The sequence below is a fragment of the Callithrix jacchus genome, chromosome 2 (assembly GCF_049354715.1).
Source record: "Callithrix jacchus isolate 240 chromosome 2, calJac240_pri, whole genome shotgun sequence".
In the NCBI taxonomy this organism is placed as follows: Eukaryota; Metazoa; Chordata; class Mammalia; order Primates; family Cebidae; genus Callithrix; species Callithrix jacchus.
This window is the reverse complement of record NC_133503.1, coordinates 17,297,306-17,315,444: the sequence shown is the minus strand read 5'-3', so window position 1 is coordinate 17,315,444 and position 18,139 is coordinate 17,297,306. Positions and strand designations below refer to the sequence as shown.

Genomic DNA, 18,139 nt, shown 5'->3' with positions numbered 1-18,139 from the left:
TGACCAGCTAGTTTTTATATTTAGTAGAGACATGGTGAAACCTGGTCTCTAAAAAATGCCTATAATCCCAGCTACTTGGGAGGCTGAGACAGGAGAATCACTTGAACCTGGGAGGAAGTGGTTTCAGTGAGCCGATATTGTGCCATTGCACTCCAGCCTGGGCAACAAGAGCAAAACTTCATCTTAAAGCAAAAGAAAACTTATCTTTACTAATAATTTGTACTCATACTATATTATATATACATCTCAAAACATTTGGAATATTTTTGCTTTCCTTTCTGTTGATTGGAATGCACAGTTTTATAAACTGTGGGGTAAAACTTTTAGCTGAGGTATTTAATATCCTAACTCAGCTTCCAAATACCTGAATTTGATTGGCAAGTTTTAACAAATTCTGTGTATAGGGAGCACAGCTCAGAACCAGGATTTCTAACCCAAGGATCAGGGGCTAAGGCTCATTAATTTTGCCCCTGGGAGAAGCCCTACCTAAGCTTATTTTATATATAATGCTAATAAGCTTGGTGATTTGGTTTCCAAGTTACTAAGAAATTAGGAAGGAGAAGGGCTGTTAAAGATGGTAGGATGGTCACGAGGAAAAGTGACAACTGTTGGCAAAACAAAAGATAGAAAACAAAATTTTTTTTTTTTTAGAAAAATATTTTTATGAACTCATTGCTACAGGCCGGGCGCAGTGGCTCATGCCTGTAATCCCAGCACTTTGGGAAGCCAAGGCAGGTGGATCACCTGAGTTCAGGAGTTCAAGACCAGCCTGGCCAACATGGAGAAACCCTATCTGTACTAAAAACAGGAAAATTAGCTGGGCGTGGTGGCAGGCGCCTGTAATCCCAGCTACTCAGAAGGCTGAGGCAGGAGAATTGCTTGAATCTGGGAGGCGGGGGGTTTGCAGCAAGCCAAAATCAAGCCACTGCTCTCCAGCCTGGGGGACAGAGCGAAACTCAATCTCAAAAATAGATAAATAAATAAACTCAGCACTACAGTCTGGCTGTTTGATATGGGGTACACCAAACCCTCAAAAGAATTTGTCATCCCTAGGCCGGGCGCAGTGACTCACACCTCTTCTCCCAGCACTTTGAGAAGCCCACACAGTGGATCAGGAGTTCAAGACCAGCCTGACCAACATGGTGAAACCCCTCTCTACTAAAAATATGAAAATTAGCCAGGTGTGGTGGTGCATGCCTGTAATCCCAGCTACTCAGGAGGTTGAGGCAGGAGAATTGCTTGAACCCAGGAGGCAGAGGTTGCAGTGAGCCAAGATCGCACCATTGCACTCCAGCCTGAGCAACAGAGCGAAACTGTCTCAATAAAAAAAAAGGAATCTGTCATCCCTTGTTTTAAGGACACAGGAAGGTATATAATTCAGGAACAGTTTGTTTTTTAATCAGAAAATGGGAGTGGGGGAGTGATGCTTAAAATAGGAACCCTTAGTTATCTGGAAAATATTTTCCTTTACATCAGTTTCCCAAAAGTTCTGTGTTGCTGAGATTTTGTTTTATTTTTAACCTAGGGATATTACTCTATTCTTCTTGGTTCTTTTATTAATTTCAAAATACTTACAGGTAATACCTAATTGCTTCATTGCTATAACAATTGATACAATTCAGTGTAGTAAAGAAGCAAAGAATTTTTACAAAGAAAAATGATATGAACTGCTAGAGTTTTGTTTCTGTTCTTTTTATACTTGTAAGATGAACCAATGTGATTTTACAGATTAATACTGATTGTAGCAACTTTCTTCTTGGAATACATTTCTTCCACATACGTGCGAAAGAGTGGTTGGAAATCTCAAGTTTTTAATAAATGATATGATCATTAAACCAGCCCTGATCCTATCTTGGGGTACAAATACTCAGTGTGGAACATCCCCCTTCCCTGTTTCCAGCCCTCTGTTTTACCTGCTCATTTTCACCTTCTCCCAGACGTTCAAAGTGATTAAGGTGTCTGATTCCTCCACACCCAATGCTTCCTGCTCATTCACTCGTCTTTCTTTTGCTGAAAGCTGGTCTTGCTTCTTGTTGTGCTTTCTTTGGTCAGCTGGGTTCTGGAGAGGCACTTTTCTGATGAGGAAACCCCTCCTGTGGTATCCCTGAGGCCCCTGCTGGGAGGGGCTGCTGAGCTGTGAGCTTCTTGAGCGTCCTTGAAGAAGCAGTGGCGTTGGGTGAGGAATATGGGATCTTAAATGCAAGGCCATCAAACCAGTCCTCTGTTTTTTGTTGTCAGCCAATGATGGGGCCTTCTGATTCCAGACTCTAAGGTAGCTTTTGAGTCCGTTTCATTTCCACCCTACTGCTCAGCCATGGCACAGCATAAAGGATGGAGCCACAAGTGGTAAAGGCCTGCAGAAGTGCAGAGAGATACCTGCATCCACCTTGATTGTAAATATTTTTGTTTAAAATTTAGAAAATTTGCTCACCTTTTTTTTTTTTTTTTTTGATGGAGCCTCACTCTATCATCCAGGCTGGAGTGCAGTGGCACAGCCTCCACTCACTGCAGCCTCCTCCTCCTGGGTTCAAGCCAATCTCCTGCCTCAGCCTCCCAAGTAGCTGAGATTATAGGCGGTGTCTATCACCGTGCCTGACTGATTTTTGTATTTTTAGTAGAGACAGGGTTTCGTCATGTTGGCCAGGCTAGTCTCAAACTCCTGACCTCAGTAATCTGCCTGCCTCAGCCTCCCAAAGTGCTGGGATTGCAGGCATGAGCCACTGCACCCAGCCAGTTTACTTAACTCTCATACTCTGGCATATACTGTGTGTATATCAGCTCACTTGAAGGAGCTGATACATTGTTTTGAAGGAAACAATAATTTAAGGCTGATTACTTTTGCTTATAACCCAAACTTAAAAGTTTTACAGAGTTTGTTTTTTAGTATTTTTATTTTAATTTTCCCTAGCTTTATTTTGGTATTATTAAAATTGTGTCTGTTTAAGGTATACAATATGATGTTTTGTATATACGTACCTTTTGAAGTGATCACCACAGTCAAGTTAATTAACACATCTATCACCTCAAATAGTTACCTCCTTTTTGTGACAAGCACACTTAAGATCTGTCTTAGCAAATTTCAAGTACATAATACGTTATTGTGAACTACAGTCATCATGCTTTATGTTAGATCTCCAGAAAAAGTTTTTTGGTTTCTTGAGACTGTCTTGCTCAGTCACCCGGGCTGGAGTGCAGTGGCACAATCATAGCTCACTGTAGCCTCAACCTCCTGTCCTAGACTCAAGCAGTTTTCCCACCTCAGCCTTCCAGGTAGCTCCCTGGGACTACAGGGATACCCCCATGCCTGGCTAATTGTTTTATTTTTAATATTTTTGTAGAGATGGAGTCTTGGTATTTTGCCCAGGCTAATCTTGAACTCCTGGGCTCAAGCAGTCCTCCCACCTCAGCCTCCCAAAGTGTTAGGATTATGGGCGTGAGCCACCACATCCAGCCTCAGAAAAGTTTTACAGGTTTTAACTAATAATATTGTCCTTATTTTACTGACCTTGGGACACCTTCCTGTCCCAGGCACTTGGTACAAATGATGTGAAATGATCTGCTCTGATTTGTGGTAGGCATGTTGGGAACTAGCCGGGTACTCACTGGGAATGTGGGAGCTAATTTGTACACTTGCTCTCTGCATGTATCAGCTCTTATTTCTGAATTTGGCTTTTTTGCAGGTCCCTAGCTGTTGGTAGTAAGTCCGGTTATAAATTTTTCTCCCTTTCTTCTGTGGATAAGCTGGAACAGATCTATGAATGCAGTAAGTGTTTGCTTTATTTCTCCCCTTCTTAAAAAAATAAAAGACAAGTTGTACTTGAACTGGAATGCGGTCTAAAATTCAGGCACTGTGGTTGAAGTTCAGACACCCTTTGACCGGTCAGTCCTCTGCTTCCACCTTCATCTCCCAGGAGGCAACTGGTGACATCTGTAGGTGCCTGCCCAGATCAGTGCCTTTGCCCACATAGGAGTCTGGATACAGAAGGAGTTCTGTTCGTGAGGGTCTTCAGTACATGATCTCATACCATGTGTACTGTTCTGTAACATCTCTCCCTTTTTAATGCTGCTTAAACTGCCTAGATTACTGTCATAAAGGGCTTCCAGAAAATTGAAAATTTTACAGCCCCTGTAGGAACAATGTATTTTCTCGCATTGGCATTTTACAGTTTTGAAGCAGCCCGCCTGTCAGAGAGGCATGTGGAAGAGTGGGGAGGGTCAGGTTCATCGGCCTCTTGCTCACTCGTGTTGTGTGTGGTTCTAGGTGGATTACTTCATCTCTGGGCCTCAGTTTCTTTTATTTTTTACAAAACAAATAATGCAGGTCTATAAGATTATTGCCAAGATTAGAGATTATGTACGTGTGTACTTAACAGTGTGCAAAATAGTGCCTGCTGAGTAAACCCCCTGATGGAAACAGTGACGGGAAGCTTTGGACTCTTCCCACATGTGTCATTTTTAATTAAGATAATTATAGATTCACATGTAGGAAATAATACAGGTCCCTTGTACCTTTTGCCCTATTCTTCCCCATGACAACATCTCACAAAGCCCTAGCATACTATCATAGCCGGGATATTGACATCCACCTCTCCTTTGCACACTCTGCAGCCTTCCTTGTGCTCGTTTGTTTGTGTGTAGGTTCTGTGCAGGGTTTTTTTGTTTTGTTTTGTTTTGAGACACTTGAGCCACTGCATGTTGAAAGTTTGTTTTGTTTTTTTTTTTTCCGAGACAGAGTCTCACTCTGTCACGCAGGTGGGAGTGCAGTGGTGCAATGTTGGCTCACCTCCACTTCCCAGGTTCAAGTGATTCTCCTGCCTCAGCCTCCTGAGTAGCTGGGACTACAAGTGCACAACACCACACCCAGCTAATTTTTGTATTTTTTGGTATAGATGGGGTTTTGCCATATTGGCCAGGCTGGTCTTGCACTTCTGATCTCATGATCTGCTCACCTCAGCCTCCCAAAGTGCTGGAATTACAGGCGTGAGCCACCACTCCTGGCCAGTGTTTTGTTTTTGAGACAGAGTTTTGCTCTTACTGCCAGGCTGGAAGTGCAGTGGCGCAATCTTGGCTCACTGCAACCTCTGCCTCCCAGGTTCAATCGATTCTCCTGCTTCAGCTCCCGAGTAGTTGGGACTACAGGCATCCGCCACTACACCCAGGTAATTTTTGTATTTTTAGTTGAGACAGAGTTTTACCATGTTGGCCAGGCTGATCTTGAACTCCTGAACTCAGGATACCCACCTGCCTTAGCCTCCCAAAGTGTTGGAATTATAGGCATGAGCCACTGGGCCCGGTCAGGTTCTGTGCAGCTCCCTGTATCTCCCACAGTCAAGTTAGAACACCACAGTGCTCCTTCCTGCTGCCCTTTCATACCACACCCCCTCCCTGCTGCTGCCCCCGCATCTCACCCCTAATCTCACGCATCACCTGTCCTCCATTTCTAAAACTTGATCATTTCTAAAATATTTGATAAATGGAAGCATAAAACCTTTTGTGATGGCCCTTTTCAGTCAGCATCATTCCCTGGAAATGCATGCCAGCCGTTGTGTCTGTCAGCAGCTTATTCTGTATTACAGGGTAATACACCATGTTCTGTCTGTACCACAGCTTGTGTAGCCACCCACCTGTTAAAGGACGAGTGAGCTGATTCCAGTTTTTAGCTATTACAAATGAGACTGCTGTGAACATTCATGTACAGGGTTCTGTGGGGACATCAGTTTTCATTTGTCAGAGGCAGATGCCCAGGAGTGCAGTTGCTGGCCACATGGGAGTTGCATGTTAACATTTTTTGAGAAACTCCCAAACTCTTACTTTATGTTCTCATCAATAATGTAGGAGTGACCCTGTGTCTTTGCATCTTTGTTGGCACTTGGTGTTCTCACTGCTTTTCTAGCACCTCTGACAGACATGACACGTGTGCTGCTGCCTCATTGTGGTTGTGATTGCGTTACCCTATCAGGCCATCTCCTCATGTGCTGCTCTGCCATCTCTCTGTCCTCCCTGGTGAATCATCTGTGCACGTTCTTGTACACTTTCTAATTGGATTATTTGTGTTTTTAGTGTTGAGTTCTGCAAGTTCATTGTATCTGCTTGATACTCATCCTTGATTGGTAATGTGCCTTGTAAATATCGTCTCCTCTGTACGTGACACTTTGAGTATACCTGAACCTCCCTGTGGCCCTGACCTCAGTTAGGAATCCTGGTCACAGGAAGTGGAGGAGTTCAGCAGTTGCAGTACCCTTGGGATGAGTGATACTGGGATATCAGGTCAAGGAGAGTTCATCGTGATCATTTTAATTGTCTGCAGAGCTTTTGGGGAATTGGGCTTTCTCGTTGACAATGCCATTATTGCTTTTCTGAGTGTTCCGGTTTGAGGAACTTTGCTTTCACCGTGATTTAGTGTAACATTTTGAAATTCTGCTTTTCCTATTGACATCTCTCAAGAATGAGGAGGATCAGGGAGCTCATGTGGATGAACACTTAGTATTCATTGTTGTTTCCCTTCCCTTGTATGTGTTGATTGAGGGCTTGCCACAGGCCGATGCAGTTTCCACAGAGTTCCTGCTCTGATGATGCCTGCATTTCAGTGGAGGACAACCAAGAGCAAATATATAGGTGTCAGCTCTCAGGCCAGGAACACAGTGGTGAGCAGACAGACAGAGATAGCGCCCCCCATCTCCCCTTTAACATAAGATGAAGACACTGGGAAAAATCGCTTCTTTGTGCTGGTGACTTGAAATGATGGCGTTCTCCTGGCCTGCCAAGAGGTGGGGCCTTTTAGGCTCCCACTTGGGCCCTGGCCTCCTCTGTGCAAGTGATCCTGCATCCCTGCTCAGGGCTCCTGCTGGCTGGCTTAGGTTTTACGCCTTTTTTTTTTTTTTTTTTTTTTTTTTTGTCCTTAGACTTGCCTACTAGTGCTTACTAAATCTTCCAAAAAAGCCTTCTGCCATGGAGGCTGGGAGATGTGATCTGGGTGATGACATAGGTGTGAACCAGGGCTGTTTATCCCAGGTGCCGCTGCCCACCTTCCTGAAGCCCTGCCACCTGGCTGCCCTCACCTGAGCCACACAGGACTGCTCCCCAAGGGGGGTTTCTTCAGTGGAGGGCAGCCCTGTCTCTAGGCTTTTATGAATGAAACATCTCTTCAGTCCAGGTCCAGAGGAATGAAGCGCCTGAATTATGCTATTACATTATTGCAGGAGTCACTATAGTCATCTGTTTTGAAACACGCAGCATTTTTCCCCCTATTGGAGGCCAGTGCTTAGAGTGGAAGAATGCCAAAGCCTGGTCTTTCCTCTTCCTCAAATTGAAGTTTATTTACTGGCTTCTGGTGCCTTATTTTCCAGAGATTTTTTTGTGGAACAAAATGAGATGTTTTGATAGCATCTTTTAAAGAGTGGATATTGGCCAGGTACACTGGCTCGTGTCTATAATCCCAGCACTTTGGGAGGCCAACGCAGGTGGATCACCTGAGGCCAGGAGTTCGAGATGAGCCCGACCAACATGGCAAAACCCTGTCTCTACTAAAAATACAAAAAATTAGCCAGGTGTGGTGGTGGGTGCCTGTAATCCCAGCTGCTAGGGAGGCTGAGGCACAAAGTGAACCCAGGAAGCAGAGGTTGCAGTGAGCCAAGATTGTGCCACTGCACTCCAGCCTCAGTGACAGTGAGACTTTGTCTCAATAAGTAAATAAAAAATAATGAATGGATACTGACCAACATGGTAAGGTGGGTGCATGAATTTCTGTGTTCTTCTTAGTGAACTTTGGCCCTTAAAAATAGATGATGAAATGGACAAAGAATGTTTTAAGGGTTAATACTTTAAACTGAAGCTATTACATCGTTCTATTACTGGAATATTATCTGCCTATCCTCTTTCATATCTTTTTTTTTTGAGTAGATAAGAGAATGTCACTTAGAAAACAGGTTAGCACAAGGTGAAATTCTGTCTCTACTGAAAATACAAAAAATCAGCTGGGCATGGTGGCGCATGTCTGTAATCCCAGCTACTCAGGAGGCTGAGGCAGGAGAATTGCCTGAACCCAGGAGGCGGAGGTTGCGGTGAGCCGAGATCGCGCCATTGCACTCCAGCCTGGGTAACAAGAGCAAAACTCTGTCTCAAAAAAAAAAAGAAAACAGGTTAGCTACTAAGTGAAATGTCAAGATTGTTTTCTAGCATTTTTCTGTAAGTAGACTCAGAGTAAAGAATATTATTTCATGTCTCAATATTTAGTTCAGGCTCAGGATTGACTTCTACTTAAAAACTCCTTAACAATCTGTCATAAAATCAGATCTTTGCTGTCACTCACTGTGGCTGTTACAGAAAGAATGAGCCAGAGCTGGTCTTAGAGAAAAACAAGATTGACAACTACTTGTTCTTCTTTTATTTATTTAGAAAAGAAAATTCACACACACACACACGCGAAAGCTTGGTCTAACAGTACTGGAAGATAGATTTTCTACGATTGATGTTACAATTTCAGAGTTGAAAGTTGCAGAACTGCCAGATAGGCTTTGCCCATTGTTTATGGATGCCTCATATGAGGAGAGTCCCACTCTGTGTCACCCAGGCTAGAGTTCAGTGGCATAATCATGACTCCTGTACTCTCACCCTCCTGGGCTCAAGCAATCCTCCCACTTCAGCTTCCTGAGTACCTGGAACCACAGGCACATGCTACTGTGCCTGGCTAATTTATTTATGATTTGTGTAGAGATGGGGTCTTGCTATGTTGCCCAGGCTGGTCTTGAACTCCTGGCCTCAAACAGTCCTCCTGCCTCAGCGTCCCAAAGTGCTGGGATTATAGGTGTGACCTACCACACCCGGCCTCTCATATGATGATTTCCTTTCTCCATGTGCATTTTTGTTGTCATTGTTGTTGTCTTTTGAATACACATAATGCACAAATATGTGCTCTCTTTTCACTAAAATATTCTACAGCAGTATCCTACACTATTAGGCAAAAGAAATGATGGGTATGGGTTTGTTATTTGTAAAAGATCACAAAAGTTTAGAAGTTGGCTTTCTTCAAAAGCTGCATTGTGTGTTTTCTTTGCATTTGCTAAGCTGATTTCTGAGCTAGGAAAACAGATCTCATAAACATTCACTTCTGAAACCCAGCACAAGCAGACTACTCCTTAGCTCAGCAAAAGTGACTAGAGCCTGCGTTGATTATGGAAGCACAGCCATTGAGATATAACACCTTTTATCAACTTTCCTGCTTGGCCAAGAAACTAATCATCATTTACTTTATGGGCCGTCGTCTGCATCTTAAGGTTTGAGAAATGGTGCTTTCTGACATTAGTCTATTTGACAGGCGGTGCACTGCTTGGAATATTAATTTCAGTGAGATTTATCGTAATGGATCCTATAGAGGAGAAACCATGAGCGCCTCTTGGCCTAAATCTGTGGTGATGGAATGCTGGGCTCATGCGGAAGTAGATTAAAGCTCTTCCCTTCCTACTCTAGGAGTTTCATCATCCCAACTATAAACCTCACCAGCAGAAACAAAAAAGAAGCATTCTTTCTTAAATCAAGTAATTAATTAATTTCTTAAGTGTTAGTCAGGCAATCTCTAGGAGGGAAGTTTGGCAGAAACTGTGGCTGAGGCCACCTGGCATGAGGGCTAAAAGCAAGGCCTTCGACACGAGGTCACGGAAGTTCACACTCAGCCCTTCTGAGGGTCAGCCTGAGTGTTTCTTGTCACCGGCGTCCTGGGATGTGCCATCTTGAGTCAATACATATGTGCAACCTGGTTTCTTTTGCTTTCATTTGATTGCTACTTTTTTTTTTTGAGGCAGAGTCTTTCTCTGTCACCCAGGTTGGACTGCAGTGGCTTAATCTTGGCTCACTGCAAACTCCACCTCCTGGGTTCAAGTAATTCTCCTGCCTTGGCCTCCCAAGTAGCTGGGATTACAGGCGAGCACCACCATGCCCAGCTAATTTTCATATATATATATATATATATATATATATTTTTTTTTTTTTAGTAGAGACGGGGTTTCACCATGTCAGCCAGGCTGGTCTTGCACTCCTGACCTCGTGATCCACCTGCCTCGACCTCCCGAAGTGCTGGGATTACAGCAGTGAGCCACTGCGCCCAGCCTCATTTGACGATTATAGCATCTTTCACCTAGCAGTTTGATCCATTGTCCACCATTATTTCATGGGAGGGCTCGGCGTCTGGGCTTCAGTTTAGTGGAAAGTGATTGTTCTGGCTATGTGGGTTCCATGTATATTTATGTGTTTAAAACTTTATCTGGGCCCAGCATAGTGGCTCACACCTGTAATCCCAGCACTTTGGGAGGCCAAGGTGGGTGGATCGCCTGAAGTCAGGAGTTCAAGAACAGCCTGGCCAACATGCTGAAACCCCACCTCTACTAAAATTACAAAAATTAGCCAGACATGGTGGCACACTCCTGTAATCCCAGCTACTGGGAAGGCTGAGGCAGGAGAATCACTTTAACCTGGCAGGCAGAGGTTGCAGTGAGCTGAGATTGCGCCACTGAGTTCCAGCCTAGGCAACAGAACAAGACTCTGTCTCTAAAAAATAAAAAAGTTCATCTGGATATGAACTGTCATAGAAAAAAATATTAGAGCATCTTGAAATAATGCAGTAGAAAAATGGCAACAAACCTAAAGCTACTAGCAATATGTAAAAGTAAGTTGCTTTATAAAAGGTGTATTCCTGAAGTGATCTAGTCAGGTTGGTGAACTTAGCTGGGGCCGGGCGCGGTGATCTATTAAGGTCACTGTGAAGTACATTCTTTTGTGTTATGGCTGTTACTGCTACTACAACTGCTTTTGAAAACACAGGCTGTTGCTCTGTCGCCCGTGCTGCAGTGCAGTGGTGTCAGCGCGGCTCACTGTAGCCTCAACCTCCCAGGCTCGAGTGATCCTCTTTTCCCACATAGCTGGGACTACAAGTACACACCATGCCCAGCTAATTTTTTTTTTGAGACGAAGTTTCGCTCTTGTTACCCAGGCTGGAGGGCAATGGCACGATCTCGGCTCACTGCAACCTCCGTCTCCTGGGTTCAGGCAATTCTCCTGCCTCAGCCTCCTGAGTAGCTGGGATTACAGGCACGCGCCACCATGCCCAGCTAATTTTTTGTATTTTTAGTAGAGACGGGGTTTCACCATGTTGACCAGGCTGGTCTCGATCTCTTGAGCTCGTGATCCACCCGCCTCAGCCTCCCAAAGTGCTGGGATTACAGGCTTGAGCCACCGCGCCCAGCCCCAGCTAATTTTTTTTTAAGAGATGGGGTCTCACTGGGTTGCCCAGTCTGGTCTAAACTCGTAGGCTCAGGCCATCCTCCCACCTTAGCCTCCCAAAGTGCTGGGCTTTCAGGTGTGAGCTGACATGCCCGGTGTTTTAGTCTTTTTTTTTTTTTGAGGTGGAGTCTTGCTCTGTTGCCGAGGCTGGAATGCAGTGGCGAGGTCTTGGCTCACTGCAACCTTCGCCTCCCAGGTTCAACTGATTCTCCCACCTCAGCCTCCCAAGTAGCTGGGATTACAGGCGTGCATCACCACGCCCGGCTAATTTTTTGTAATTTTAGTAGAGACGGGGTTTCACCATGTTGGCCAGGCTCGTCTCAAATTCCTGACCTCGGGATTACAGGCATGAGCCATCGTGCTTGGCCCCAGCCTATTAGTCTTAAGTAATGACAAAAATGTGTTCACTTCAGAGTGATGGGTGGTTCATCTCTACCTTTTGCAGAGCCACCTCTCCTACTTTTGATTACTGACTCTTGTAAATGTGGTGAGAGTTACAGATCTGTTTCTTCCGGAATGCTCAGCGTTTAGCATATGATTTCAGTGGTGTTAGAGACCCACAATGCCCAGCCAGCTATCCACGGACACTGTAGTCAGCCCTGACACTTAGTTTCCATCCTGCCTCTGCTGCTGCCCGTGTCCCCACAATAGGTGTGACTTGCTATTCAAAGTCCCCTGCTGCCTTACATTAGGTGTGTCGTGCGTCACATCTTAATGTATCAGCCAGAGTTCACGTCTGTGCAGTAGGTTGGCTGAGGGTGTTTTGGTTTGTTTGTTTGTTTGTTTCAGCAGCAGCCATACAGAGCATTTTTCTTTTAAACACCTTTTTTGGAATGGAATTTATATGTTATAAAATTCACCTCTTTACAGTCTGCAATTCAGTGGGTTTAGTCTGTTTACTAAGTTGTACAGCCTTATCATGACCTAATTTTAAGACATTTTTATCATCCCCAAAAGAAACTGTGAGTCCCTTAGCAGCCTCTCCCTGTTTCCCCACCCTCCAGCGCTGTGCACTCATGATCCTCCTTTCTGCCTCTTTAGATTTGCTGCGCTGGGCCTTTCAGATAAACAGAATCCTGTGCGGCTGGCTGCTTTCACGTAGCATAGTTCACGGTTCATCCTTGTTGTAGCATCAGCACCATTCCTTCAGATCGCTGAATCATAATACGTTGTGTGGATGTACCCTGCTGCTTTATTCATTCGTCAGCTGATGGGCATTGGGGTGGTGGTCGTCTTTTGGCTGCTGTGAATATTAGTTACAAGATTTTGTGTGGAAATACATTTTCCTTTCCACAAAAACTTGTAACTAATGGTCATAACTGTAGGAGGGCAATTGCTGGGTGGACATCTTTGTTTTGCCTGCTTGTGAGTACAGCTGTGAGATAAAGCGCTAAAGTCAGAAACGTTGAATCCACAGATAACCACATTATAAAATGGATAGACGTTGCCAAGTTGTCTTTAAAATCATACTGGTTTATGTTCCTGTTAATAGAGTGAGCGTGCCTGCCTCCCCTCACCCCACTAGTGCTGTCCATTACCCAACATTTTTATGAGTCTGAGATTTTAAAAAATATGTCCATTTACCTTCATTATTTACAAATCTTTTTTTTTTTTTTTTTTGAGATGGAGTTTCGCTCTTGTTACCCAGGCTGGAGTGCAATGGTGCGATCTCAGCTCACCGAAACCTCCGCCTCCTGGGTTCAGGCAATTCTCCTGCCTCAGCCTCCTGAGTAGCTGGGATTACAGGCACACGCCACCGTGCCCAGCTAATTTTTTGTATTTTTAGTAGAGACAGGGTTTCACCATGTTGACCAGGATGGTCTTGATCTCTTGACCTCGTGATCCACCCGCCTCAGCCTCCCAAAGTGCTGGGATTACAGGCTTGAGCCACCACGCCCAGCCGCTTTTTTATTTTTCCTAAAGACAGAGTCTTGCTTGAGTCACCCAGACTGAAGTACAGTGGCACAGTCTCGATCTTGGCTCACTGCAACCTCTGCCTCCCTGGTTCAGACAATTCTCCTGCCTAAGCCTCCCAAGTAGCTGAGATTACAGGCATGCGTCACCATGCCCAGCTAATTTTTGTCATTTTTAGTAGAGATGGGGTTTCACCATATTGGCCAGGCTGGTCTTGAACTCCTGACCTCAAGCAACCCGCCTGCCTCAACCTTCCAAAGTTCTGGAGTTATAGGCATGAGCCGCAGTGCCCAGCTAATTATTTACAATTTTTTTTTTTCTGAAAACAGTCTTGTTCTGTCACCCAAGCTGAAGCACAGTGGTGCGATCTCAGCTCACTACAACCCTGCAACCTCCACCTTCCGAGTTCAACTGATTCTCCTGCCTCAGCCTCCCTAGTAGCTAGGACCAGAGGCATGTGCCACCACACCTGGCCAATTTTTTATGTTTTTTCTTAGTAGAGATGGGGTTTCCCCTTGTTCCCCAGGTTGGTCTCGAACTCCTGACCTCAAGTGATCCACCCATCTCAGGCTCCTAAAGTGCTGGGGTATAGGCGTGATCCACGGCTCCCAGCCTTATTTACATTTCTGAAATAACTCAAATTGAGCGCTTTTTTCCCTCGTGCAGTCTCACTGCTGCTGCTGTTTTTTTTTTTTTTTAACTGCCTGTTCCTGTCCTTTGCCTGTTTTTCTGTTGGGTTATATATCTCCTAATGACTTAAAGCAAATTAGCCATTTATTTGTTAGCGGTTGCAAATATTTTTCTCTAGACTGTCATTTGCCTTTTGACCTTGTTTATGATTCTGAAGTCTTGAGTTTGTTTTGTTTTTTGTTTGTTTGTTTTTGAGATGGAGTTTTGCTCTTTTTGCCCAGGCTGGAGTGCAATGGCGTATTCTTGGCTCACTGCAACCTCCGCCTCCTGGGTTGAAGCAATTCCCCTACCTCAGCCTCCCAGGTAGCTGGGATTATAGGCATGTGCCACCATGCCCAGGTGGCACATACCTATAATTTTTCATATTTTTAGTTGAGATGGGATTTCACCATCTGAATAGATGGTAGGCATCAATTAAATACTAAGTAGAGTTCAATGTTTGTTTTTCTTGTAAGGTAAAATTTACTTACAGTGGAATGCACATATCTTGAGTGAGCGCTACGTGAGTTTTAACAATTGCCTGCATCTCTGAACTGAAAGGTTTACCATCCCTCCAGAAAGTTCTTTCATACTTCCTTTCAGTCACAGCTCCCTTCCGCCCACATTGCCCACGAAGCAACATACGCAATTTTTTTTTTTTTTTTTGGGGGACGGAGCCTCACTCTGTCACCAGGCTGGGGTGTAGTGGCATGATCTCAGCTCACTGTATCATCCGCCTCCTGGGTTCAAGCGATTCTTCTGCCTCAGCCTCCCGGGTAGCTGGAACTACAGGCACGTGCCACCACACCTGGCTAATTTTTTGTATTTTTAGTAGAGGTGGGGTTTCACCATGTTAGCTAGGATAGTCTCCATCTCCTGACCTCATGATGTACCTGCCTTGGCCTCCCAAAGGGCTGGGATTATAGGCGTGAGCCACTGCACTTGGCCTATAGATTAGTTTTGTATCTCCTAGAACTTCTTATGAACAGAGCATATACTCTTTTGATGATGTTTCTTTCGCTCTGCATGTTTTTTAGATTTATCCACATCTTGTGTCTCATTTGCCCGGTTATGTGAATATATGACAGTTGTTGATCTAGTCTCTTACTGAGAGATATCTGGGCTCTTTCCAGTTTAGCTATTATGAACAAAGCTACCGTCCAGTGGTGCGATCTCATCTCACTGCAACCTCTGCCTCCTGGGTTCAAGAGATTCTCCTGCTTCAGCCTCCCAAGTAGCTGGGAATATAGGCACACACCGCCATGCCTGGTAGTAGAGATGAGGTTTCACCATGTTGGCCAGGCTGGTCTCAAACTGCTGACCTCAGGTGATCCAGCCACCTCAGTCTCCCAAAGTACTGGGATTCCAGGTGTGAGCTCCTGCTCCCGGCCCGTAGCATAACTCCTGCAGATAGTCTGAGTTTTTTTCCTACTTCCTCACTCTCTTTCACATGTCAGCCATTCTTTGTGCACATCTTCTTCAAAATATGTCAAGATCTCGAGATAAGCTACTCGTTCCCAGACTCGGGGGACGTGTCTTGTTTCCTCCTCCCCTGCAGTGCTGGGCACAGTTGCTTTCCTGCCGGTCTTCAGACACCCTCTTCTTTTGGGTTCCGTCTCATACATAGTCCTGACTTCTCTCTTCCTCAGTCTCCTTTGCTGACCTTGGACAGTTTCAGTGCCACACAGGGCCCTGGGCCCACATCTCTTTGGCCTCCTCTCCGTGATGGCACCATCCTGTTTCCACTGTATACTTGCGGTGGTCTCTCCTGGTAGGATGTGGCTGTTTGTGTTGCATGAGTGAAGTAAATAAGTTTCACCAAGCAAAGCAGTAAGAATCTGTTCTTTGAAAAAACATAAAAATACAGTTGATTCTCGTTATTCACAGAGTCTGTAAATCTCTGGGACCCTGGCTTAGCGAATCGTGAAGCATTGCACCCCAGGGGAAAGATGGGAGGTGGCCTCTGGTCACAGCATTTTCATCAGCTGATCAAGAGAGAACCCCAGAGCCCAAATACAATTTAAAAAAAAATTGTATGAAGATCAACCTTAAAAAAAAAAAAAAACACTTGGTTTTCTGTGTGCTCCCCTGCCTCAAGACGTGCTGATACAACGCAGATTGCTGGGTCACTAACATAGAACTCACAGCTTGCATGGAACTCTCGTCAGCAGAACTCCTCTCGCATGCATGTTTTCTCCGCAGGGCACATCACAGGCTGCTTGTGCTTAGGGACACTCAGTGACGCTCCACACTGTGCCAGGGCCAACAGCGAAATCACCAAAAAGCACAAAAGTACGAAAAGCAGGCACTCAATAACCCTCAGTAGACCACGAAAAGGACAGTTGTTTTAAGTATGAGAATTGACACGAGAGGACAGGACATCACCCTGTGTGACCTCAACCAGGAACATGTGCATCATGTGACAAATCTTGAGGCGGTGGCTCACGCTTGTCATCCCAGCAGTCTGGGAGGCCAAGGTGGGCGGACTACCTGAGGTCAGGAGTTTGAGACCACCCTGACCAACATGGCAAAACCCTGTCTCTACTAAAAATACAAAAATTAGCCAGGCATGGTGGCATGCACCTGTAGCCCCAGTTACTTGGGAGGCTGAGGCAGGAGAATCTATTGAACCCAGAAGGCGAAGGTTGCAGTGAACTGAGATCACACCACTGCACTCCAGTCTGCACAATAAGAGCGAAACTCCATCTCAAAAAAAGAAAAAAAATTTCCCACTTTGCACGTGTCCACGGACAGCTGTAAAAGTACCATGAGGGTTGATGTGGGGTCACAAATAAACCTTACCAAGCAGGCAAGTACACAGAACAGAGCCTGTGAGTGATGAGGAGAGAACCTATTTGGAAGTAAGTTCTTTTTTTGTAGAGATGGGATCTCACTATGTTGCCCAGGCTGGTCTCAAATTCCTGGCCTCAAGCAATCCTCCCACCTTGGCCTCCCAGAGTGCTGAGATTATAGGTGTGAGCCACCGCATCTGGCCCAACCCTCTTTTTCACCCACTGTCTAGCAATCAGGGTTCTGTCATGACTTGGTATCCATGTCGATTTCCTGAAGGAAAGAGAGGACGATCCGAGAACATGAGGGTCTGACCTTTAGGGAAATTATATTTTACTGCCAATAATTGACATATTCCGGGTTATGCACCGTCTCTTCTGAGTTGGGTTGGCCTCGTGTCTGAGTGCTGCTACATGCCAGGTGCTAGAAGTGCATCGTTGACAGACATGGACTCCTGCCTCCACACAGGAGCATGATCACCACCCACCCCCACACACTCGCATGACAGATCCTGGAAGGCGGTGGGTGGCCCCTAGTCTGGTATGGTGCTGGGCAGAGAAGCTGCAGACAGAATCTGTCCTCCCTGCGCGCGTGCACGCTCCCTCTCCCCCATTTGTGCAGACGCTTGCCTTTGTTCTTTTTGAATAAAGGTCACTTGCTGTTGTCAGAAAGAAGGTTTATAGCAACTATCTAGTAAAAGCAACTGAGAAGAAACTGGCCACTGAAAAGAGCTTAGAATGATGCGCTTGAGGTGACCGCTGCTCCATTCAAAGTGGCATCGTGCTGCGTTGGTGTGTGAGCCAGCGAGGGGCTGTGTGTGCCGTGGTGGTCCTGTGAGAGGACCAGGCCGTGTTCTTGCTGCGGCTTTCCCATGTTTTGTTTAGACACACAGGTACTTAGAACTGTGCTGCGGCTGGCCACAGTATTCACTCCCACATGCCGAGCAGGTCTGTCGTCAGGAGCTACAGGCCGCACTATGTAGCCTAGGGGCCTAGTAGGTCTACCATCGAGCTTTGTGTAAGCACAACAGGATTGCCTACTGGACATTTCTTAGACTGTATGGCAGTGTTTTGTGAACATGAGTGCAATAGCAACATCTTTTTAAAAAATAAGTATGTGTCATGCCACTTTGGACATGTGTGATTCTTTGGCCAGCCCTGGTATGCGGGCACGTAGGCTAGCACTCAGCACATGAGTCTATGGCACCCAGAGGAAGTGACTGCAGTTTCCTAGGAGTTTGTGTCTTAATGAAGGGGTCCCTAGACCTTATTCTTTCACTTTACCTAGCAGTTTGTTTGGTTCCTAAACTCAGGTGTGTTTTTAGGTCACACCGTTCAAATCCAGCAACAGAACTGATTGAAAGGAACCTTTGTCTTTCGTGTGAATGCTCATGTAGGGCCATCCTTATTCACAGTGGAAACACTCCCCAGGCTCCAGCGAATCAGGACCCTCAGACACCCTGGGCTGTTCGCCTCCCCCCAACCGCACGACCACA

At 45.4% G+C, this 18,139-nt stretch overlaps 1 protein-coding gene across 15 annotated transcripts in view; it reads left to right on the top strand.

Annotated features, from left to right (window-relative positions):
* WIPI2 (WD repeat domain, phosphoinositide interacting 2) overlaps positions 1-18,139 on the top strand; it is a 43,330-nt gene that overhangs the window by 5,866 nt on the left and 19,325 nt on the right. For 13 of the 15 annotated variants that reach the window (XM_054248928.2, XM_078358292.1, XM_078358288.1 and 10 more), the window contains one exon: positions 3,681-3,763. The exons of the other annotated variants lie outside the window; for them this stretch is intronic. In XM_054248928.2, coding sequence (XP_054104903.1) covers positions 3,755-3,763 — 9 coding nt within the window. In that variant the 5' untranslated portion in view covers positions 3,681-3,754. The remainder of the gene's footprint in view (positions 1-3,680; positions 3,764-18,139) is intronic. 15 annotated transcript variants of the gene reach the window in all.